The 26,209-nt window shown below is 39.5% G+C and overlaps 1 protein-coding gene across 1 annotated transcript in view; it reads right to left on the reverse strand.

Annotated features, from left to right (window-relative positions):
- The window catches only part of NALCN (sodium leak channel, non-selective), a 229,905-nt gene that overhangs the window by 101,077 nt on the left and 102,619 nt on the right, over positions 1–26,209 (reverse strand). The window contains exons 10-12 of the mRNA XM_010578299.1: positions 16,346–16,477; positions 9,466–9,633; positions 4,493–4,684 (exon numbers count right to left, since the gene is read on the reverse strand). Of these exons, the coding sequence (XP_010576601.1) occupies positions 4,493–4,684; positions 9,466–9,633; positions 16,346–16,477 (492 nt within the window). The remainder of the gene's footprint in view (positions 1–4,492; positions 4,685–9,465; positions 9,634–16,345; positions 16,478–26,209) is intronic.

Consider the following 26,209-nt stretch of genomic DNA (forward strand, 5'->3'; position numbering starts at 1 on the left):
CTCCCTGCCCTCGGGATCTGCACAGGGGTTCCTCTCCCATCCCGATCCCCCGACTCCCGGCAGGTTTCCCCTCTGGAATCTGTCCTCCCAGAGGCGGGTCCGGCTCCCAGCCGGGGAAGCTTCCAGCAGCTTCCAGCAGGAGCTGTCCCTGCTGACCCTCACCTGCTACCAAACCCCCGCCACACAAACCCAAACCAATTGTGTTGCCTCTAGATCGTGTTCAGAGGAAGAACTGTGCATTTTTACTCTGTTGGGGGAGGTCCCAAACATTTAGCAGCTAAGGGCTTTGTAAAAAGTTTGCTTGCTGGCTCTCACAAAAAAACCCACACCAGAATCAAGCTCGGTTTCTTATTGCTGCTATGGTCTGTGGCGCTCCAAAACAGACAGAAGCATAAACACAGTGTTAGGCTAAGACCAAGGAGTTTGAGAGCTATTTTTACAGTTGCTTTTCAGAATTAAATCACACTAATCAAATTTTCAGAGATGATTAAGCCTACAAGTCCAAATCACTCACAAGAAGTGAAGCTAAGGTGTACATGGAACAGATCGAGGCATCCAAGTGAGCAATTGCACACATTCGGAGATGAAGTTCAGCTTAGGACTTTAATTTCTACATCAGCAACTTCTTGACCGAATGTAATGCCCCAACCTTTCCTTTGAACACACAGACCCCACAGAGAACAAAGGCTAGCATAAACTGGAAGCAGCAGAGAAAACTGCTCGCAAATACCTTTCTGTAAATTCTTTCTGTCAGCTAAAATCTTTGCTGTGGCCTGTATTAGGGCAGCCCAAACATGAGGGCTGGAATTTGCACAGTGCCCTTTACTTTATGTTCCTGCCAGTAACGTCAGCATTAACGAGCAGGCTGCTGACCTGCGGCCCAATCCTCCTGTCGAATTAGTGCCCCTCACAGCCACGCAGGCAGACTCCTTAAGCTGCGCAAAATTACAAATTCTTATCAGTGATTCCTTTCCTTACAAAAAATCGTGATGAGGGTTCTGCAAAAAAAAACCCAACCCCAACAAGTGTTATCTAGCCCTGCAGAATATGCAGAGGAAGAAACATTTGGGATCTTTAGCTAGGAGAGACCTTTTGTCGCCAGAGGAGCAGGTATGAAACAAGGTGGAAATTCAGCCTCCTTTATTGCTGCCAGTGGTGCTTGAGGGTGAAGGAGACAACCACCCCATCGGTGCTCAGCACCGCTTCTCGGCTTCCCTTCGTGAGGGGGAGGCGAAGCTAAACCAGTTGTCCATAAAGCATATCGTTATATAAAATGGCCTTTCAATATAATTTAAACATTTTATTATAACATTAAAGTCCAGTATCTGACAAAATGCTAGTTTTAAGAAAATAAGGCTGTAAACAATGAGTACGTGCTTTGCACCCAGCAATCTCCTTCGGAGCAAGTTATTTTTAGCTGAAAGGTATACTTCCCACTGTTTATTTTAAAATTAATTTGAAATGCAACTAGCTGACAGAATCAACATCTGTGAAGATGAGACAGAGATTTATGCAAATGGTGATTTTCTGAATTAATTTGTGTTATAGAAAAGACTGTCAATTTCTTTGAGTATTTATGCCCTATTACTTAATTAGCTGTTTTGATGATGGAAGTCAAACTACCTTTTTATTTATAGTGGAAGATGGGCAAAGGTTCGGTGGAATCTATGAGCCAAAGCGCCAGTTCTCATATCTTGTGCAACTATTACAGGGGTGGTGCCACACAAATTACTACTTACAGTTATAATGTACTCGACTTGTAACTGCTACTTGTCCATAAAATATTATGGGCCAAATCCTAATGGCTTTATTCATGGAAGCAGTCCTACATTCAGTGGGATTAAATCTGCAAATTAAGCTAACAGGATTTAGGCCAGTGCTGTGAAATGCTTGCAACCTGTTCTGCCTGTGTAAACTTACCTTTTTCTCCTAACATAGTAATGAGTGCTCAATAACAGCCTGAGAGAAGAGTAGCCATCCTGTAAAAATGTGGCAGTGGCACTGAGATTGGAACTGCACCAGAGAATTAAGACTACATTGTTCAACTTTTTTAACGGATGATACTTAGGTTGAACTAACATTTCACAACTTGAGCTTTCTCCAACTTCAAGGCTAGGAGCAAAGTCCTGATTTTGCTGAAGAGTGGGATTTTTGCTGCTGAGGTCAGTTGGGCCTGGCTTTCATCTTGTGTTGACCCATTTAAAAGAAGAGCAGTATTCCCAGCTTTGCAACTTGATACACCGAGTAGTCATCACATGGCCCCAAACCCCAAGAGAAACCAGGGCATGGAAGTCAGAGACACTAACAACATGGTTTGTTTTCCGTACAGGGAATTGTAAAATTTCTTAGCAGCCATCTTATGCCAATGCCCTTGAACAGCTCCCCCCAGTCCCCTTCCTTCCTCAGGGGGCCCAGTCACCCCCCGTCCTTCTCATGGCTCAATATGCGCAGCCCAAGAAGACGTGCAAAAATAGAAATGGCGGATCGGTTAAAAACAGTATAGCAAACATCTGTATTTTTATACTTAGCATTAGAGAGAAAGCCAGTCCATTTGGGAAGTTGCAATGGCCAAAAGAAGGGTGAAATTTGTAGCCATGGCAACACTGAGCTTGTGCCTACTGACTGTTGTCAGGAAACCATGTGAAAACATGCAATTTAGAGGCATTAGCGAAAGGAGGAGGTCTACTTGTTCCAAAACCCATACTGTGCCTTCTTATAAAGCACTTACAGTTTCAAAATCATTTTAGGTTTTGCCCGTTTCAGTGTAGAAAGCACTTTATTGTACAAACGCAAAATGTAGCGTCTAGTGTCACCGTCTTTGTTAGTGTGCTTGTCCTCTCTGTATTTGTAACTGAAAAGGTCCACAGCAACAGTCCTGGCCATTTTAGGTTTGCTCTTCTGTTATGTGGGCTATGCTGGACCTTATTCTCACCAACAAGGAGGGGCTGGTGGGGATTGTGAAGCTCAAGGGCAGCCTTGGCTGCAGTGACCATGAAATGGTGGAGTCTGAGACCCTTAGGGCAGCAAGGAGGGTGCACAGCAAGCTCGCTACCCTGGACTTGAGGAGAGCAGACTTTGGCCCCTTCAGGGCTCTGCTTGGTAGAGTTCCATGGGATACAGCCCTGGAGGGAAGGGGGGCCCAAGAAAGCAGGTGGTTGTGAATCTGCCTTATTTTAATTATACTACAATAATTCATTGAGGACTTTATTGTCATTTTACATAAATAATAAAAATAATTCTAAAAAAAAAATTCCATGGTGACTTAAAACTTGCAGGTGGAAGTTTTTTTCAGAAATTATACATGGAGGCTGGACATACCACATGGTGGTAATATCACCCAGTTTAGAGATGGAGGCCTGACTTCATTAGAAAAGCTTAAGTTTTATTATATTTTTCTTGGTTTTTTTCAACATTTAAAAAATGAATTATACTGAACTCTTAATGATCCTACTGGCTGCTTTTCTAAGCAAGTTTTCCAAAATAGAAAGCATGGTGTAACATTATTCCCTGTGGGTAGGTATGTTTTGTCTTACATTTGATGGCGAACTTCCCATACATCAAGTCCAGATTGATAATTACAAAATGTTGCCGAGCTATTTTATTTGCTAAATGCATGACCCTTGAGGCTGCTTTATTCATTGTTATTTAATTGTTCCAGCCAATGCACTTTCACTAAAATAGATACATTGGATAACCAAGCTGGAATGACAGAAACAAATAAATTGTCACTGGAACGAATCCATGTACACTCAGTCTAATCCATTATTAAAGAAATGGCAGTATTTTCATTCAGAACAGTGTGCTTCAATAAATACGTTAGCTCCAATTTCCACTGATTTTCAATGTTCTGTTCTGAATTAACGCAATGCCCCTAAATATCCATTATTTATACCCAAAAGGCAAACACTTATTTTGTCAATGCAGACAGGTTTCATAACCCTGTGTAAAACAAGCATTCCTGTACAAATCAAGAACAACCACTTTTATAACGTGAATATATAAATCATGTGTAGACATGTTTTATATAAATTTTGTGGCTAATATTCACGACTGCGCACATGAATCCTCTTTCTGTAACATGCTAGAGTACCATTAAGCCACATGCTTTGTTGTGTTATCATCAGGGTGCATACATAAAATTTCTCTGTATTCCCTCAACAGCAGAAGTAGAACACCTAACCCAAAGAAAGACAAATTTCGCTACTGAAGGACTACAGGAAGACTGTTATACCCAGAAAATACAATTCGTTTATCTACACATATGGAGATGAACTGCTCCATGGTTCTCAGGAAAGGAAGAACACTAATATAATAACAAATATGATAGAATCATTGAATCATAGAATCATTTAGGCCGGAAAAGACCTTTAAGATCATTGAGTCCAACTGTTAACCTAACACTGCAAAGTCCACCATCAGTGGTAAGAAAATGTCTTATTAATGTTAAGAAAATAATAACAAGCAACGAGTAATCAACGTTTTTCATACTTGCCCGTGGAAAAGTTGTAAATCTATCCAGTTCTTCCACAAAGCAAAACATCTGTAAACTGATTGCTGACATGACGATTAAAAGGCTGGCAGTAAATACCACCAAACTCCCAAGTTTTTTCCCGGGTCCAAATATCTTATACACAAAATCCTCCAAAGCAGGAGAAATCTTTATAAGCCGAACTACTCTAAGAACCTGCAAAGAAAAAGAAAATAAACCAGCATTAATTATTTGATTATCACATTAATCAACAACTACTCACAGGATCAGAAACTTCAAGGCCAAAAAGAGACTTACAGCCTTGTAGCCCAGTAAATATCAGGTTGCCACTGCTTGTAAGAGACCACAACTCGTGTGTTAGGTTAAGAACACAAGCCCTAGAACCTGTCAGGTTTTGTCTGTACTTATCTTGGCCTGCCTGGAGATTTGTTTTAGCTAGCAGCAGCAGTTACCCAATGACCAGGTAACTGTTAACCTACTTTGTCTTTTGCTTAGCTTTTTATGATTGTGTGGTGTAATGCTTACTGTTACATATCTCTTTTTTTCTAATATATAGTAATAACAAGCTGTAATTTTGCATAGAATGAGCTATCCATGACCCTTTCATAAAATGGAGCATCAAGGCATACAGGCATGGGAGATCTTGACAGCAGAGGTCTTGAGAGTACAGGCATGGGAGGATACTGAAGGCCCTCAAGGCTATAATCAACTCACCAATCACGAAGAATCATCACAGAAATGCAGTTGGGTAAAGCTGTTTCGGGCGTAACAAAGGGAACAAAGACATAGGCAAAACACACCACAGTTAGTAAATCTGAATGTAGTGTGGAATTACAGACCAGTGAAGGTTTACAGTGTGTTACCAAACATAAGAATGGCTTCAGGCAGAGGTCAAAATATATCAGTCTAGATTTAGCAACTGAGAATCTACTGCAGTGCTAGGTAAATTGCTCCAGTTTGATTATCATCACTGTTAAAAATTCGTATTTATTCTAAATGGACAGGGTCCTGAACAGTCTTTGAAGAAAGCTCTGCTTTGAGCAGCAGGCTAGATGAGATGACTTTGAAAGGCCACTTCCAACCTAGATTTTTCTATGATTCTACGTTATTTGTTACACCAGGTTACATATTCACATAAAGAACTGCCAACACTTCTTCCACAGGTCATCTTTCCATTTCAGTGACCCAAGGCAAAATTGCTTGGCATTGTATACCATATAACCTAGCAAGTTTGGTAATGAACATATTTTGCTATTTCATACTATATACAATAAGGGAAATTTTGGGTGGCATTTCTCAATATCAGAGGAAACGTAATTGTGTGCCCCTGACATATTTCACTTATTTGACACCTCTCAGTATTAGTAGTGGCAGCAGAACTGTGATTGTGTGTGGAACTCCTGACCCATTAACTGCGGAGTCTACCTTGGAAAAGCTGCTGACAGCTCTGGTTCTCCTATTTATGCCACTGATGGTGGCACAAACAGTGACATGAACATCAGTGTCAACAAGAGGCAGTGGCAGCAACAGCAGTTGCTGGAGACAACAGACAGCAGCATATGGGGCAACTAAGATTCTGCAGTTCTTACAAAGAAAAAGACTCTCTAGTCCAAGGCATAGCCTCTATTTCCACAAGAATCATATTGAAACTGAAAGGTAGGAATTACAGTGCAATTATAGGCTGACCTTATGTACAAGTCAAATACAATTACTGTGCTGTTTTTGGCAAGAAAGTAAGTTTGACAGAAGTTGTTCACAGGAGTTCACTGTACCTTGTAGCTTGCTAATAATGTAAACCTTTGCGTTTTGCATGAAACTCATCTCCCTACCTATCTGTCAGGTACACAGAATATGCTAGTCATCTAGGCTTTACTGCCAAAGGAGAGAGACAGACAGTAAGCCAACTCAAAAGAACAGTTTATTCCAAACATACCAGACCCCTTGTGTGAGATGGGACGAGCCTTCACTGTCCTCAGTAGTTAAAAAGGGTCCTAGATACAGAGGTTACACTAGACAGCTTAACTTTCACAACATTAGAACAAGGTGAGATAAAGTCCTTCTTTCACATCGGTACTGTGATCACATTACATGTAATCTGAGTACATGAAACTGGTTACCAAGACAGTGACAGACAGTGCGATGAGTGAAATTTCCAAGTAGTATGAACATTAAACATGGTGCCTTCTTACTTACAAGATCTACTTGCAGTGTAAATGTTAGCTCTGTTCCCATCAATACTAGTTTCAGCACTGACCCCAGTGGGGTGAAGATTTCATGCTTGTCGGTATTCTGAGTTGTGGTTTACATAAACTGTATTATCTGCCTTACTTTCCCCCCCCTTCCTTTGGGGAACTTTAATTGACCTTTAAGCAACACACTGATCTTATTGATACTACTTGTTTTTTTCATTTATTTTCATTAGGTGACAAGTTGAATCTAGCAAAAGTACACTCTAATGAACATTTATGCATTCTATGTAATTGGATTGCAACTTGTATTAAATTTAAGAGCTGTAGAAGGTGCACTATTTGGATTAAATATAAGATTATGTTAAAAACCAAATCAAAATGAAAAATACAAAAGAGGAACCACAGCTTTGTTACAAGGAATGGCTGCATCTCCTAAAAGAGATGAAATTTATTCAGAAAATGACTCAGCAATATTTTCCCCAAGCACAAATACAATACCACCTCTTCATTCCAGTATAGGTCAAATTCTGTTTAAATCTCTCCCCTTTATGCCGGTTCATTACAGGTCTCTGCAACAATATGCAAATTCTGTCACTTCTCCACTGATTTTGTGTTCTACAGATTATAGTCATGGAATGGTGCTTGCTGTAGTCTTTCACAGAAGGCTTTGCAAAGTGTTTTGAATGAATGTACAGTGAATGCAAGAAAGATAGGTGGGAGGGTGGACGATAGCCAAAGTGGTGAAGAGTGAATGACGTGTTGGCAAAAGGTAATGATAAAGACCAGTGAATAATGCAGACTGTAATATATGCTAAGGATGACTAGATAAGCCAAATGATATTTCTGCTTGCTATCCTGGAATGTGTCAAATAAGACTTCTGTTTTCAGTAATCTGTTTTGTTGGCTGACAAGCAACACATTAAACCTGTCATCATTAATACCTAAAGGCCTGCAAATCTGGCTAACGTCAAGATGTATCCATGTGAAAAAGACTTTTTGACCTTGGCTGATTTGAAAACGTGTTATCTAGCTTGCCCAGAAGCTTAATTGTGGGGGAATACGGTGCATACCTCCTTCACACGCTGACATCAAAGGTAAAGTATTTTCCAACCTTACTGTCATTTGCCTCTTAGGGGATTTGGATTGCAAAATACAACCCAAATCTTTCAGTGTAGCAGGTGTTTCTGCTTGTAAAATGTATGTCTCTCATATACTTTGGGGAAAAAAATCACATCCCGACATTTTCTGTCATAAAAGCTAGCAATTTAAAAAAAAAACAATACCACCACCCCCGCCCCACGAAACCAATTAAATCCATTAAAAAGAAAAGAATTATTATTTTATTATCAACATCTGGCTACATTTTAATTATACTTTCAATCCTATGAGTTAGTGATGATGTTACCCATTTAGTCCAACATGTTCATAATTTATACTTAAAATTCCTAGAAAGAAATCACGAGAGCTAAGTGGACTCTGCTGTAATAAGTATGGACCAACTATTAACTAAGCTGCTAACCATTTTAACTGAGAGCTCCCAGCCAGGTTTCTTGTGTAGTTTTGACACAAGAGTGCAATGGCACTCACAGATCATCCTTTCTTGCAGGTTAGAAATATCATGCCACATTGAATAACAACATTTTATATATTTGGACAGCAAAATCAAAGCTATAACCATCTAAAATCCTTCAAATGATACCAGGTGAAAGCAAAATAGAATTTGTCATCCTGAAAGCTTTCTTGAGCAGGTTTGTAGAACCATTTAGAAAAAATACAGGATGGCATTTGCAGAAGTCTGAAAAGGCCATCGTATTTCAACCCACACTTGGGAAGACTGCTTGCCCCATATTGTACTCACTTGATTACAATATGTGTCACTGTAGCTAATCACATTTATTGACAAGACTCTGTCTGACGATTTATTATTTGCCTTTATTGATTATTAATTATTCACCATGCCAATCCATTGCTGAATAATGGACAGATACAAATCCTTTAACTTTTTTTTTTAGAAAATCTGTTTCTTTAGCACTGTAGAACATAAAACATTATAATGAATCTCAGCACTCTCTCCCACAACTGGAGCAACCCTAAGCACTTCAAGGAGGATGAATGGGGAATTGGTTGGGCTGGCTGACAGAGGAAGAATCAGAAGTCTGAATTAATCACTCTTTGCCTTTCCTTCCTGCTCTTCCCCAAAGTGAAAATGTACGAAGAGCCTCAATAAACACACTCTCCCTCTAGATAAGGAATGGTTGGAGAGCTATAAAAGCAAACACTATGGTGATTCTGAAGAAATGACCTCAGGAGACCCACAATAACTGGAGCAGAGACTCTTAGTTAGGCATGTGACTGCCACAGAGATGAAGATTTGGAGAAGCAACAGCAAGTGTACTGAGGCCTCAGGGACAGAGGCTGGGAAAGTCGTGGTGGACACTACAGGAAGGTGATGCTGTAAACAGCTGTATGCAAGGTCAAGGCTTAATGAAGGACAGTGAATAAACTCATCCAGAAAGTACTGAACAGTGTAGCTCAGATAAGAAATGGGAGTTACTGAAAACAGAAAGGACTCCTTCAGCAAAGTTAGAAGGAATCCTATTTCTGTAAATCCCCCCAATAAACATAGTTAAGAACAGACATATTTGTTATTTCAAAGATATTCTCAAAATGAGTCAATATTGTGAGAACATCAGTAGTCTTGAGAATGGAAGTAAATGAGAGGGAAAAGTTGATGGGTAATGTTTTTAATTGGTATATAAAGTAAAATGTAAAAGTAGCTGATCATACCTGAAAATATGTAAACTGGGAGTGATAGAGGTCTGGATAAATATGAAGAGTGGTTCCAATTACAAGCAGCAACTCAAACTTGTGAAGAGATGAGCTGATGTATCCCGTGAAACCCAAACACCAGATCTTCAGGAGAGCTTCCAAATCAAACAGAACTGTAAAAGCAACCTAGATGAATATATAAAACAAGAAAGATGCATTCAAAACACTAGAGTTAAATTACAAGTTTCTATGTCATGATGTCTATCAAGGTTTTGTACGGCACAAATAAAGGTCTCCATAATATTTAACAAAACCACTCATACTCTAAACAGAATAAACAAGCAGTAGTAGATTTCCTCATATTGGCTCATATTCTTCCTTAAAATGTACATTTTATGAAATTTTCTGAAGTCTCAACACAGACATGTAGATTCCACAATTCCGAAAGCATGAAAAAATAAATCCATCCAGCTGACCTTTCACTTTGTATACACAAAGGAAAAAAAAGATGAGATTTTTTTCCAAAATGTGAAGCAACACATATGAGCTGTCTGAAGAATTTTAAGAGATCTAAGGAACAAACCAAAGTTTAAAGGCTTCTTGTTTGAAAACTGCTATTTCAATTTTCTAAAACATCCACAGTAATATGATAACCAAAACAGGTAGAAAAGGGGTGATGGGGCTTAAGCATTAGAACAAATTAAAAGAATAGGAAATTCAAACTCAGCCCAGAATCGGTAAATTTTCACAATTTTAAAAAGAAATGGTGTTAAAGAAGTTAAGCAGAGAGTACAGGGGAAGAAATCTACCTGTAGGCTTTGGATGACTGTAGGATTCTTCCAGAGGCCTTTCTTGAAATATTTGTGCACTAAAATGCACAATGTTTAGCTTGAAAAAAGGGAGACAATTTTGCATAGGTTTACATCTTCAGGATTTATTTTCTCTTACTTCTCTCACTACCAAAAATCCTTCTGGCTAGACATACTTCTTCCTCACCTGCCTTCTTATTTTACCACTGTGTATACTCTGAGATACTTTCTCCCTCACTTCCCAACAGCCAGGAAAGCCAATGGAAAAAATGTTTTTCCTTGACTCATCAATTTTCCTCTCTTTACACACTTTGGGGCTTAAAAGAGACACTGAAACAGCATTAGGTGGCATCTATATACAGCTAATACTTTCAAAGTGCTGTGCAAATATTAACAAAATACAGCTCAAACCTCCTTTGAGCAAAAGTATTATTAGTCTTTTAAGATGGAGAGATTAATTGACTGTGGGCCATAAGGTTTACTGGATTTGGCGGGGGTGACAAAGTTAGAGACTAAGATTTTAATCCTGAATCTGACAGTGACAATCTCTGGGATGCTGCCTTAAGTACTTACATTTATTTAAAATCTAAACTCCAGTCCATCAAAAATATATTTATCAACATGAAAGAGGGGGTTTGTGAGAAAGCTAAATAAAATTTTACATATTTTATGCGTACAGGACTGTCACAAGCAGGAGTGGAGATGGAAATTAAACACTGATGCTTATGTCCAATGTTTATTCCTCTAGTCCACACAGCTGTTTATGAGCAGTGCTACCAGCTCTATTATATGGCTTCCTCAAGGCATGCAAAATAGTTATTAGGCTTCGAACGTCCTCTGAATGATTAAACCAAGGCAAAATGCTTCATAGCACTCAAAAAATTTCTTCACATTAGGAAAGAAATACTTCTAAGCAATATTTGTGTGATTTCGGTCATAACTGTGTAGGGACAGTTTCATGCTCATATTCTTGAATGTATCTGGCCAGTTTTTCAGCCCTTGTTCTGGTAGCTCAAAGAGCTCAAGGAGAACAATGAGCCAAGTTTGAAGAAACTACCCCTTTACATGAAAATCTCTATCTGAAACACAAGGAAAACGTTTTATCAAAAATTTTAAAATGAAAGCTCACTTTTAAAGGAAAAAACCCTGAGTCCCGAAAGAATAAGGGAGGTGAATTAGAAAAAATGTAACAGTGGGCAGAAAGCAGCTGGAATTCATCTTCAGAGCAGGTGGAATAACAATGCCATTTAAATACACACACACACATACTTCGGAGTACATAGGCTTCCTATTAGGACAAGACTAACAAATACGATGTTAAGTGTATTTTAATTTATTCTAAAAATGTGTGGGCGGGATCATTTGCATTTTACATGCTTGTCAAATGAATTCAAACCACTAGCACTTAAAAATGTATCAAACGGTTTGCATAACATCTGATTACATTTATACACCTGTCTTCCTGCTGACAGAGCTTGTATTTTTTTCCTTCCTTGTAATTAATTACAGGAGAAGATTCAGAATATCTGACTAGAAGTTTTTGATAGGTATGAAATGTAATAAAATTTTGTAGACTTTTAAAAAACTGAAATCACTCCTTTCATTGCTGTAGAGACAGGGGAAAGGCAAATTCACATAAGAAGCCAGAGCAGACCAACAGAGAAAAAGCAGGTGGAACACATGAGCAGCCACCCTTCACCAGGTTGCCAATTTTGCTTCGGGGAGGCCAAAGAGAAGCTACCAGGAATGGGCTGGCTGCTTCTCTGAGGGCTACCTCCCATTCAGTCGCCCGGACGTTTTATGGTATTAATGTCACCTTCAGCGACATTAACTTTTGCCAGTAGCCCCTTAACATATTTTTTTTCAGAGGCAGAGCTCAGTATCAGCCAACATCTAACAGTGACAGACCCAGCTAGTTTTCCCTGTAACTGCGCCTTACTTGAAAGGTTACCAAGCTGTTGCGAAGACAAGAATTTTCCCCAGCGGGATCCCTAGGTTTAAGGGCACAGACCTCCAGCACTTCCCTTGCTACCAGATTTGATGCAGCACTCAATCTTTCCTTCAGCCGGGAAAGGGCAAACGCTACACAAAGGCAGCAGTGCAAGGGGACAGACTGCAAAAAGAACCTAGGAGGAAGTGTATAGGAGCACCTGGTTTTGAATTCCGGTTTTCAGACCCTTTAAAGCAGTACTTGTAGGAATCTCACACATCTCCAGTAAGACTTCTAGTCTGTAACATCTTTTAATGGAAGACAATGTGGCAGTTGCATATAAAAACAAGCATCCATCACTATTCTGTCTAGGTATTGAGCAGGTAAAGTCAACATCCTCAATAACAGTTACCAAAATGAGTTTGAAGCTCTACTCTTTCCAGGTTCTCAGATACTGCACTGGGGTTTTGAATCATCCTGTAAAATTCTGGTTTTGCTTAATTTGCAGGGCTGATGTATACAAGTTGAAATGCTTGTCAGAAACTCTTATTTACTATTGGGTATACAAAAGTATGCAACCAATGGGATCTGGGTTTAGAATTCATTTCTATCTTTTATCTTCTTGTCTAACCTTTGCCTCTTTTTCTCTTGAGTCTGTCTTCTCTTTTGAACCAAGAGAACTTTTTTTTTTCTTGGTACTGGGTGTCTCAATAACTTCACTTAGATTTGTCTCCTGAATTTAAGTGGATATATTTCTACAGTTCTAGGCCACTACCATGTGTGCTCCATAGAATGGACCAAGTGAGCTATTTTATTAGACATGTCTGCTCCTACTGTCCAAGACAACTTCTGGAAAACATATCAGAAAACAGAGATGTTTGCTGTAGTCTGTCTGGCCATTTACTGCAGCAAAAGGAATCCCCAATCAAGTCAGCTCCCTCTGGAGGGAAAGCTTTCTGCAGCCTAGTCTAATGGAAAATACAGAGCAAGAGCAGTGCATCCTGCTCCAACCAGTCTCCCTCACCAAAGAAACAAACCAGCCACTGTGGAATAATCTGCATTGTTTGAGTATTCAGCCTCTTCGAGGCTCTTATAAACAATTTCTTTGTATGCCCTATGCTGCAAAGAACAAGTTTTACAATAACCGAGTAGGAATTGACACCAGCTTATCAATTTCTTCTCTCTCCCAGGAATTTTTTTACTCTTCTGCTCTTCTGATACCATATTTTATACCTCCTTCCATAAGATACTAGGAGTTTGTTCTTGTTTGATTTTTATAGTGTCTGTAGTAAAAGCATCACAGATAAAAAAAAGAAAAGAAAAACAACAAATGGACATCAAAAGAGTATGCCTTACAAATAAACAAAATACTTTTCTTTATTTCAGAATAATTTACCTTATATACTTAGAAACGTAAACAGACAGAATGTAAAGAAACTAGCTTTCTGACAACCTCCCCACTAATAGATCAATAAGCTATGCAGGAACAGAAAACTTTATCTTTAAAGAAAACTGGACATTGCTTATAGGACACAGTTATAACACACCATTCTACATGACATACTCATCTTGAATTATTAAACTGGCAAGTATTTCTGTTGGAAAAAACCACCCCAAGCCCTACACTTGAAATAGATGTTGAAGAGAGTGTTTCTAGCACTGATTAATAAAAGCATAATTATACTATATATTCAGCGCCAAAATAGAAATAGCACATGCAGCGTTTCCTATTTTGAATATAAATAGAATTAATGCTATTTTGTTAAGAATCCAGGCTCCACTTGCTGTATCCTGGGCATAAAGCAAAAATGCCTACCACGAAAAGTTCATGGTCTCAGACTTTAATGCTGAGTTAATTATTTCTTCCCAGCCTAGGATATTGTACTGTTTTTGGCTGGGATAGAGTTAATTTTCTTCATCGTAGTTTGTATGGTGCTGTTTTGGATTTGTGCTGACAACAGTGTTGATAACCCAGGGATGTTTTAGCTGTTGCTGAGCAGGGCTTACACAGAGCCAGGACCTTTTCTGCTTCTCCCCCCACCCCAGCAGCGAGCAGGCTGGGGGGGCACAAGGAGCTGGAGGGGACACAGCTGGGACAGCTGACCCCAACTGACCCAAGGGATATCCCACACCTTATGATGTCATGATCAGCAAATAAAGCTGGGGGAAGAAGGAAGGAAGGAGGGGACGTTCGGAGTGACGGCGTTTGTCTTCCCAAGTCACCGTTAGGCGTGATGGAGCCCTGCTGTCCTGGAGATGGCTGAACACCTGCCTGCCCATGGGAAATGGGGAATGAATTCCTTCTTCTGCTTTGCTTGTGCATGTGGCTTTTGCTTTACGTCTTAAACTGCCTTTATCTCACCCCTTGGGTTGTTTCTGCTTTTACCCTGCCAATTCTCTCCCCATCCTACTGGGGAGAGTGAGCGAGTGGCTGGGTGGGGCTGAGCTGCTTGCCAGGTTTAAACTGTGGCAGAGATTAAAATGACTTTCCCTGTCTTCACTTCTATCACCAAATCTGGGGGGGGGTGTGTCATAAGAGAATCCAGCATTTGTTGGTTTTATTCTGATATCTTATTCCCGGGATCATCCCCTTTCACATTCATATCGTTTTTTGAATATGCTTAGAACTTGAGATAAAATACGGATAACAAATTTCACAATTATTCTTGTAATTGTTGACTGGGCCAACATTTATTCAGTGTTCATGCAAACTACAGCTATCTCCAGCAGTGTGAGAGACAACAGAGCATGATGCAGCACTGATGTCTCTACAATCTGCACTTTTTTGAGGGTTTGGACTCTGATGCTACCTTTAAGTTTCCTTTGCTTTCAGTTTTTGTCCCAGAACTGGTGAAGACTCAGCTTCATAAGATTTGAAGAGCTCAGATATAAATTCCAAAACTAAGATAAAGTAAAAAATGGGTATCAACTCAACCTCCCTTAAAAAAAGGGAGATTCATAAAGCATCATAATGTTATGGACTAAAGGGTTTAAAGTTGGGCACTTGAGTCTGACTCTCAAATGTATTTAGATATTTAAAACCACAAGAGTACAAATCATTGAACTTTTTGTGATTCCTCTGCCATTGGTATATTGGTTGCCAAAAAGGCAATACCAATGGCAGAGGAATCACAAGGAATATACTGCTGTCATTCACTCTAGCCTAAGAATGTCCCTTCTGGCTCCAGAGAAGGACAGTGTAATTATCGAAGCCAGGGAAACTGCAGTAACCATAAAGCTAGACATGTGCCCAATCCAGGCAACCCCATCAACACTTTCAGAGAAACGATCTCAGTGAATTTCAGCACTGGTAGCTTTATACTCAGATAAAGTGACAATTCACAGTGCCCATGGAAGTACGTATTTTTTAATAAAGAATGCAACAATACTGACTTCACTCTTGATTAAGGAAAAACAAACATCTATTTGAAGCCATGCCTGTATGTTAGTACCAAAGACTTAATTTATTTATTTATTTATTTATTAACTGAATTAAATAGTACGAAAAAGACATGTAGGCAAGGTTCTAGGATCTCTAGTGCATGCTCTACAGTAAAATCTTTGATCAGCTAATGACTTAAGCATGCTCCCTGCCAGAATGTCACCTGTAAAGAAACTTTTTACCTCCACTTCACTGGTTCAGGAGCACAGCCTCCCCCTTCACCAAATTCATGACTGGATAAACATATTTTTTTTTGCAGTGTGCTCTTGAGGTTGCTGAAGCCAGGCTATTTACAACACTATTCTGGTTATGCTTAAGGACCTTCTTGCAGCTAAGTATATGTTGAATAAAGATGATTTAGGAAGAAGTACTATATTCTTTAAAAACAGTGTTTTGTCATTTAAAGTTAAATTCTTCTGGATGTTACACTCCTGCTAGAGAAAGATAGCAAGACAGCAGCCATGCATTGCCTGCAGATGTTATACTTAAGCCTCAGCTCATTACCACTGACATTTTGTTTGAGGAAATTACCTTTCAAAAGGTTGTAAGATAGGGCTGTCAGCCATTGTCAGACAGAGGAACTTGAACAAGTTAGCAAAGAACTCTTGGAACGCTTAAGGGAATAAAAAAATCACATACTAAAATGTGCTTGACATTCACATTTTATGCTTTAGCTTATCTTGAAAAATATCCCAATAGTCATTTCAGCATACTCACCTCAGCTAGGTAAAATTCATCGTATTGTCTCTTGAAATTTTCTCCTTTGTAGTAGTTACTAGCAGCAACGATCACATCTACCGCCACCATGCTTAGTATGAACATATGAAACACGGATGACCTCATCATTTTCTGCAAAAGAAAAAGATAATTTTATCATCAAAATCAGTTAAACCACATGCATTATAAAGTTTTATTACACTGTCAAAGCATAATCAGCTATAATAGTATGTTTTTATAAAACTTCCTTACATGATTCTAATTTATTACTCTTTAAAATGTATTCTAATATATTGCTTCGACTGGTTTATATGTGCAAGTTGTTTTCTTTTTTACTTTTCAGTTTTTTATTTGCCACTTGACTTCTTACTGAAGTTTTATCATTTAATATGACATCCATTACTTTAGTATGTTTTTAAAGCATAAACTGTACCTCTATTTACTCAGTTGCCCTTGGTTGATACTCCTTATGATTTATTCATGCAGATCTTAATGACTTATTGTTCAGGAACAAGTAACATCAATTCTATCTTGTGCATTGCTTGTGCTCAAGAAAGACAAGTAATACAGGATTCATCTGATGTCAAACTACTGCCTAAAAGTATAAAACATATCTACATATAGTAGATAAGCAGATCTGGGCCAATGATCTTTGAAGTACTTCACAAATAATTCACGTATCTGTGCACTTAAAGCTTTGTGTCACTGCTGCTGCAGTCCCACAGGAGAAAAGAGAAGTGGAGGCACGCAGCACTGGCCAGGAGTTTAGATCCATGAGTTGCCAAAACATTAGTGATAAGAGGTATGCCAGGAGTTCAAAGAACTAACTTCTAGGCTTCCACACAAAGAGCGCGGACTTATGATTCACCTGAAAACTTAACCACTACACTCATTGGACCAGCCACAGCTGTTCCAGTAGAAGCTAGAGTCAAACAGGCAGAATGTAGTGTTATTTTACATTAAACCATCTTTGAATGAATGGTCCCTAATATCAGTATTTTTTATAATCTTTCACAAGTAATGCAGTTTATGTTTAATGCTTATTTGCAAACACAACATAAGTAAGTTATGCACCATTACGGTTCCTTGTGTTTATGTGTAAATTTAAGTTGTGTTCACATTGGAAAAGACCATTTTTATTTGCTACTGAGTTTCTATGTAAAAGTGCCTAATAAAATTTCAGGAAAAATAAAACTCAAAATATAGAAGAACTCAGCCTCTTCTCAACTTCTTCTTAAAGACTTTGTGTGTGCCTGCACCAGTTTATATTCACAGAATCACACAATTATTTAGGTTGGAAAAGACCTCTTGAGATTATCTAGTCTGCCCCTGCCTGCTCAAGCAGAGTCACCTAGAGCAAGCATTCCAGGACTGTGTCCAGTCAGAGTCTGAATACCCCCACAACCTGCCTGTGCAACCTCTTCCACTGTTTGACCAACCTTCACAGTGAAAGAGTGTTTTCTTGTGTTCAGATGTTCAAAATTAGACAATGTCCCAGCAGGAGACAGAAGAAAAATCAGATCATGGAATCTGTGAGATTAAAATGGGCCTCTTGAGATCATCTAGTCCAACCCCTTGGCTCAAAGCAGTGTCACCTAGAGAAGGTTGCTCAGGACCATATCCAGTCAGGAGGTTTTGAGTATCTCCAAGGATGGAAACTCTACAACCTGCCTGGGCCACCTCATCCTGTGTCTTTACAGTGAAAAAGGGTTTTCTCATGTTTAAATGGAATTTCTTGGTGTTTCAGTTTGTGCCCATTGCCTCTCATCCTACCACTGGACACTATTGAGAAGAGCCCAGCTCTCCATGTTCTTTACTTCCTCACATCAGGTATTTTTCCATACCAAGATCTCCTCCTGAGCTTTATTTTCTACAGGCTAAATAGTTACAGCTCTCTCAGTCTTTTCTCATATGAAAGATGGTCCAGCCCCTTTATAATCTTTGTGGCCCTCTGCTAGACTCACTCCAGTATGTCCAGGTCCTTCTTGTACCGAGGAGCCCCAAACTGGACCCAACAGTCCTGGTGGCCTTACCAGACCTGAGTAGAGGAGGATCACCTCCCCCAGTCTGCTGTCAATGCTCTTCCCAATTCTGCCCAGAGAGTTGTTGGCCTTCTTTGCCTCAAGAGCACATGGCTGGCTCACGTTCAACTTGTTGTCCACCAGGACCCCCAAGGCCTTTTCTGCTAAACTGCAGCTGGTTGGTGCCAAGCCTGTACTGATGCAGGCAGTTATTCCTTCTTCGGTGTAGGACTTTGCTTTTCCCTTTGTTCAACATCATGAGGCTCCTGTTTGGTCAGTTCTCTAGACTATCAAGGTCCCTCTGAGTGGCAGCACAATCATCTGGTGTACCAGCCATTCCTCCCAGTTTTCTATCATTTGCAAACCTGTTGAAGGTGCACTCTGTGCCATCATCCAGATCATTACAGAAGTCGTTGATGAATCAAGAGTGGCCTTGCAGTAACAGTGGCCAGCTCCCTTAGCAATCATGGGTTCATCCCATCAGATTCCATAGACATCTGTATGTCCAATTTGTTTAAATGTTTCTTAATGTGATCGTCTTCCACCAAGAGTAAGTCACCATTGCTTCGGACTTTCTCACAAGTCTCAGGGGCTTGGGATTCCTGAAGGACAGTCTTACTCATCAAGACAGGGGTGAAAAAGGCATTGAGTACCTTAACCATTTCCATATCACCAGGTCCCCTAACCCACTCAGCAGCAGGCCCACAGTATTCCTAGTCTTCCTTTTGCTGCTCTTGTATCTTTAGAAGTCCTTCTTGTTGCTGTCCATGCCCCTTGGCAGACTCAACTCGATGTGGGCTTTGGCTTTCCTAATCCTATCCCTCCACTCTCAGACAGAATCTTTGTATTCCTCCTGGGCCACCTGGCCCTGATTCCACCTCTTGTATGCTTCCCTTTCATTTCTGAGTTTTGTCCAGAGCTACTTGTTCATCCATGCGGGCCTCCTGCCACATTTGCTTCATGTCCTGCACTTGGAAGGGGACCATTTTTGAGCTTGGAGGAGGAGATCCTTGAAAATCAACCAGTTATTCTGGACTCTCTTATCTCTAGGACTGTATCTCATGGGATTCTTCCAAGCAGACATCTGAACATGAACAACTCTGCTCTCCTCAACACCAGGGTTGTGGTCCTGTCTTTTTGCTTTGTTCCCTCCTTGCAGGGATCTGAACTCCACAATCTCATGGTCACTGCAACCAAGACTGCTCCTGAACCTCACAATCTGACCAGTTCCTCCTTGCTTGTAAGTATGAGGTCCACCCAGAACACCTGCCCCCACCAGCTCCCATGTGTTAGGAAGTTACCGTCACTGCAATCCAGAAATCTGGATTGTTTCCTGCTGTGTTGCCCTTCTAGCGGGTATCAGACTGGTTAAATTGCCCCAGGAGAACCAGGGCCTGTGAATGTGAAGATGTTACAGAAGAATGCAAAAATTAAGTAATACACATTTTTACATTTGTAAAGATATATTAAAGTGTTATAAGATTCATATATACAGTTGTAAAATGCTGTCTTTAGTGAGCTGAGGTTGTTACGTTGGTAAAGAACAGTCCACATTTACATTTTATGTTTAACCCTGCCTGGAGCTCAGGGTCTTGACCAAGCTATTCTTCATACTATTGGGGGTTTCTGTGATCAAATTAGAACATAATACAGTATGTATGGGAGGCTGCAAGGACTAGCACTTGTTCAGGTTTTTAGCAAAGACTTGTACTTGCCAACACAAGTATTCATCCCCAGTTGAATTCCACTGGTGTTTTAAGGCAGTTTGCTTAACTTGAAGCCGAGTGGAGGCTAAGCACATATTTACAAGCATTCACCTGGCAGGACTGCCCCTTGTCTCTTAACATCTGGACTTCTTGTGTGAATCACCGATAACATTGCAGACAGAAGACAGCTCAACCCTCCTCATGCAAGCTGCTTCCTTTTGACCCTAGTGGCGTAAAATGGTTGTATATTCCAATCTAGAAAGGAAGGCTTAGGAAATAAAGCCTGACAGTCAGGAATTTACAGAACAAGCCTGGGTTAACAACAATGCCTAAAGCACAGTGAAGCCACCAAAACAGAGTGGCTAAATGAGGTCTTGCTTTTATTTTTAATCCACAAGGCAAGCTATAAGAATACAATAATTAAAGATAGGGCTACTGGCATCAATCATGCATTTTTGTCAGCGGTGTGATTCAAAACAGGTAGCGTCGTATCTGTTACATTTCTATTTCACACAAGTTCTAAACAGATAGTCTCTCTGCATATTTTGCACTGTGTTTTTAATAGCGTCAAAATTTCCTTTGTAGTAATGAAGTATTCTGCCTCAATTGTGAAAAGACTTGCTAAAAGAAACTAGTAAGTGAGGCTGTGAAATGCACTTTTTCTCTCCCTTCACAAACAACAACAGGGAAGCAAAATGGTAATACAGGAAGAATAAAAATGCATAAACCGCCTTGGTATACATGTAGATACATGCATACTTTCTCATACAGTCCGTACCTTCAGACACTCATAAAAAGATTTTCCAGTGATATATTTAATGCTGGAAAATAAATCACAATAACATAAATAACATCCTAATCGTAGTATGATTCAGTAAAATTCAATAAAGCTTCTTGTCAATTACTAAAGGTTGCCTTCCCAACTGAACCGAAAGGAGACAGTTTACCTAATAGAGAATGTTACGTTGGCGTAACACAATTCAACACCAAGACAATAAGGAAGGAGGTTCAGACAGGACACGAGCTAGGCACAGGCTACGTAAAGGCAGGAGAAGCTGGCTGAGGCAGAAAGGTAGGAGACGGCTGTGGCAGGCAATGTGAAAAGCACCTCGTTGTTAGCAGAAAGACAGAGAGCCCACGGGGCCAGCAAGGTGGAGGTATCTGAGCAAATACACATGCACAGCAAAAACACTATGCTGAAGAGACCCAAAAAAGAAACTCATTACTTTTAAATCCCAGGACTGGCCTGCTCACAGGGGCCAGATTGGCATCTGTGTTTCTTAATTTTTTCTACAGCATGTCAGAATCTAGCTGCTCACTTGTCATGAATGCTACGCATGATAAGCAGCTTTCCTGTTGGCCTCAGACAGACTGCAATATCCTTAGGAGACCAATCACAGTGCTCTAGGCCACAACTGTACTGTGCCCAACCTTCCCCCTACTTTAATCTGTCTTAGTTTGTTCTTTCTGCATCACAGAATTTTAATTTGGATTTATACCCCTGAAATGGTTCAACCACACCTCTGCTGTAATGTTTGACCACGAGAGTTCACCATCTCTTTACACATTTCTGTATTTGGAACAAGGTCTAAGCAAAAGCTGAATTTAGCCCACAGCACTTGCCCAAGCCTTAAAAATCATTTTATATCACCGGATCAGCAGTGTGTCATTTGGATTACAGCCCTTTTCAGAGCACACAGGCATGGAAAATTCTCCGTGAAAACTTGAAAGAAGAGACATAATGCCAGTTTTTGTTCTTGTTTAATTTACTGACCTTTTTCAGCCCTTGGATGTGTGTTTCTTAAACTGTGTAGGAATAAGATGAAATAAATGTTCTGATGTTGCTGTCACCCAGTTGCATGATGGGAAAATTGTGTCTAGTATTAAATTGGACTTAAGATTAGCTGTGTTGAAGCAGTCTCAAGTGAAATGTCCTGTTGCTGCCATCAATCAACTACAACAGTGAAGAATTTCTTACATTTACTATGAATCACTTCTAATGCTGGTGTCTGGCTTCATGCGGGATGATGATTCTCAGTGTCCAGGACACTGTGAAGAACATGGATGGCACAGCACATTAAAGATGTAATGGCCATAAAAACCAATACATGACAAACTGCTACTGATCCAAATTCTTTCAGTGTTTGGAAACGCACAACGGAGCTGAGGATTTGCTTTGTGCCCTGATGAGATTTTCATGAAAGCAGAAAAAGAGCTCTAAAATACTACTCCTTTATTTAACATTAGGAATGTGTTTGCTGCAGCTGAGGAACTCGAAATGAAAAATTATATATAATATCCCAGATTCACCCAAAAGCTCAAGTAAGCAATGACATTGCAGTCGCTGAGAGATGGAGACTACCCGGGGCACTTAGTCTGATCGAGCATTACCGTGCATGGCCTAAAACAGTCTTTTGTCACTCCAGGAGTATCGGAATGGGGTACATTCCTTTATTACTCCTTCCACCTTCCTGCATGGCAAAGGGAGGATGAGTGACATAAATTGGCCTTTGCCAGCTCACTGTCCTGCAGAAAATCCACAGCAGCTGCCACCTTACACAGCCAGAGCAGCACAGACCCTGGAAAGCAGTGGTCCACGCAAAATGCAGTCACTAGGCAAACTAGAATAACTGAATTTTCCTAATGCTAAACCCCTTTTTGGGACTTGATACGTACATCAGGTCACTCCTTGTACCACTGTCCTTTATATGGGATTTTTGTTTCAAGTCCACAATAGATCTTGCTTACTAAGCAAGACAGTAGGTGTTGCAAACTTCTAGGGTCTGACAGACTTAAAAATAAAAGAGCAGATGGGCCATGTCACTCCGATATTACTAGCTCAAAACTGACCAAGCTGGTAATGTTCAATAATATCATGTGAACCCTTGAAAAAGGTGTCTTCAGAGGGCTCAATGGTTTTAGTTCAGGCCTACAGAAATTCAGACTGCATTTGACAATACTTAACACTCTTCGTGATGGTCTAAGAAAAAGAAAAAAATGAGGACAAATTGGCTTGAAGAATAAAAAATTACCAACAAAGCCCTCAAGCTTCTTAGTACTGAGCAAGACACGGTGAGGATTTGATACACAGAAAAGCTCTGCTTATTTTGGCCATTCAGTGTGTGGAAAGCTTAGAGTGCATAATTGTCAATCTGGCAGGATAGCTCTCAAAAGTACCAAACCAATTAATGAACAGTGTAAACATCATTTAACTAAAAGACTTTGATAATCACTATATGGGTAAGCATCTTTTTTCCCAATTTTGATACTTTTGAATTGTGTATTTATCAACACACAACTGTAGGAAAAATACAGTTGTACCTCTGTCTCTTTATATTTTAGATATACTTTAACAATTCATAAAACAATAGCATCTCCACCTCCATGTTTTAATAGTATGGCTCAGGTAAGCTACTTACTCCCTTTTCATCTTCGTTAGCTTTTTCTATTTGGCCAAGGAAGCTAGATCCTGCAAAAAGATTCCAGTCAAGCTTCCAGCTATGGCTGTTGAAAGACCTTATACTGGCTACATGATTATTGTGGTTAATTTTGTACCTACCGCTATAATGATGTTGTAGCTTATTTCTACTCATGTCTACACACGTCTACCACAAGACCTTCCTCTCCGGTAGCTACAATAGATTTTGATTTGTTAAAGTTGTTGTTTGGATGTGTACAAAGAGTTGGACAATATTTTAAAATAGTTATCACAACTGAAAATGTTACATTTGTGCTACTCCAGTCTTTTTTACTTATGGGCCTGTTGCAGCCTAGATCATACCACTGCAGTGGCATGAAGGCAAATATGACTCCCAGCTTATTTCAGTGCATAGCCCCATCATGACCTGTGGTCTTGGTATGCTCTGTAACTGCAAGTCTTACGGTGCCTGAAGATTTCTTAAAGCTGGGCTCATATGAGTATCACAGAATACAGAACCTTTGTTCAGAAGAGCTAACAAAGCACGACTCAAGTTCATTACAGCAGCACAGAAAACAGTAAGTCAAATAAAAAAAGAAAATGTATTGTGAGTAAATTATCTCTTTTTTTGGCAATTTCTTCAGAGCTTGGACCACAACTTCTAAATACACGTGGAGGGATCATAGGTTTTGTACAACAGGGCCAGTTTATGTTGTATGCACAGAATTCATACCACTAAGAAAGTAACATGGGAAACAGTCACTCAAGGTGATAGTCAATACAGATTTGATACCAAAAGCAGGAGACATCACATGCCGCAGAAATTATTATAAGGTACTGGAACAAGACTAGAAATGGCAAAGAAAAGTTGACTTTTAGGATTCTATGCAACATGATTTCTAAGAGCCACTCAGCAAAGATTCAATCTTGGGCTAAAGAAAAGGCCAAGTTTTCTGATCCCATACAGGTTTAGTATACTTGTGGTGTTTGTCTTTTTTTTTTTTTTACCAAGTGCTTTTACCTTGACTATGAAAGGAGCTTTAGAAAATCCCATTCTATACACTGCTAATCATGGATAATTCATAGCATGAATAGGATAAATTGGATTTTCATCTTGTTGGTTAATGGCCATCTGAGCAAGTACAAAATTGTGAAATTGCAGGAAATTTTCCCTTTTGTTTGCAGAACATTGTAGAGCATTTTACAGGCTGTGTAACTAATTTTCTATAAACCATTTTGCTTTCAACTTACTTTATGACTGCCTGACAAAGATATGCTTGTAAGGAGAATTTAGCAAATTCTTCTCATGCTCTGCAATCTGAACATTTCTGAAAATTAGTAAGCATTAACCACAAATTTTAAGGGAAGAGGCTTTTTAATATCTTACATTGTTGCAGTTATATATCAGTGTGGGACATTAAAAAACATTGTAAAACAGATATCATCTACTGTATTTGAGAGGAACTTCCAGATGCTAGACAAATTCAAGTAATGCAACTTCACTGGGAAAACAAGGGGAAGGGAGAGTTTTCACTTAAAGACACTGAAAGGGGTGGCTTTTAGACACGGCAAAGAAAGTCAGTCAGTCGTCTCAGCTCAGATGTTATTAACTTTGGTGATGGCAGGGAGGCAGTCTCAGCTTTCCAGTACAGGCTTGCCTGTCCCAGTGCAATGAGAATAGGGTGAGTCTTCACAGGTTTAGGCTATAGAGACTTCCTTTAACATTCTTTATGACACCAGAGGAACTTCTCAGGGTAGTAATGTAGTAGAGATGAATGTAAAGACTCTTTAAGACCCGTAGTCCAATGAAAAAACTCCTTGGAAACTCTAGTTAAAGATCACCTTAGAAGAGAGAACCTTTGTTACCAGTTGCAGGAGATAATACAGAAGGTATAGTGATATTCAAGGAAGCACGACGCTCACCAAAACCAAATAACACCATAAATCTTGCAGGTTTTAGAATATGCAATTGGAAACCTTTCTACAAATGTTATCTGGCTGCAGCAGAGGTGACACTGGCCTGGCAGAAAGAGCAGCATAGACAGTGAACTGCCTTGGCTTGGAAAATAATCTATGCATTTCACTTTACTGTGCCTCTGTTCCCACCTTCCACCTCACCTGATTAGTATGTAAAACTCAAGGTAGGCACTGTTTCAAACTATGTGTTTTTACAGGGCCTCCTACTACACAGTCGCAAAATATTCTGGAAATGGGACTTTTACTGAATAATGGCAACATTCCAGGATGTGCAAATATGTGCTCTGATATGTAAGTGGGGTCTCGGTTTTTGTGCTATCACAATATGTTTTTTAAAGCAAATGTAATTTTCAGATTATTTATAGCTAAAATCATACAGAAATCAGCAATTGCCAAGGACTCTCTTCCAACAATCTAAATGTCTCTGTAATATTTGAAAATACAAGCAATTAATGAACCTGTCATATTGTACCAGACTATCCTGCATTTTTGCGTAGCAAATTTTAATTTAAAAATAAAAAAACTACTTAAAAAATGCAGACTGAATTCTGGTCAAAGGAAAGAATTCAAGTCAGTAACACAGGAAGAATGAGAAAGTACACACTTAGGAAGAAAATGAATGCAAATAATGACAAAAAGCTTACTGAAGAGAAATGAAAAAATGTACGATATGAATTTTCCAAGTAACGAAACTTTAAAGGCAAAAGAAATTAGATACTTTTTTTCCTCACATCCTAGATTT

This window comes from Haliaeetus leucocephalus, unplaced genomic scaffold (genome assembly GCF_000737465.1).
Source record: "Haliaeetus leucocephalus isolate CR32 unplaced genomic scaffold, Haliaeetus_leucocephalus-4.0 Scaffold626, whole genome shotgun sequence".
Classification (NCBI taxonomy): Eukaryota; Metazoa; Chordata; class Aves; order Accipitriformes; family Accipitridae; genus Haliaeetus; species Haliaeetus leucocephalus.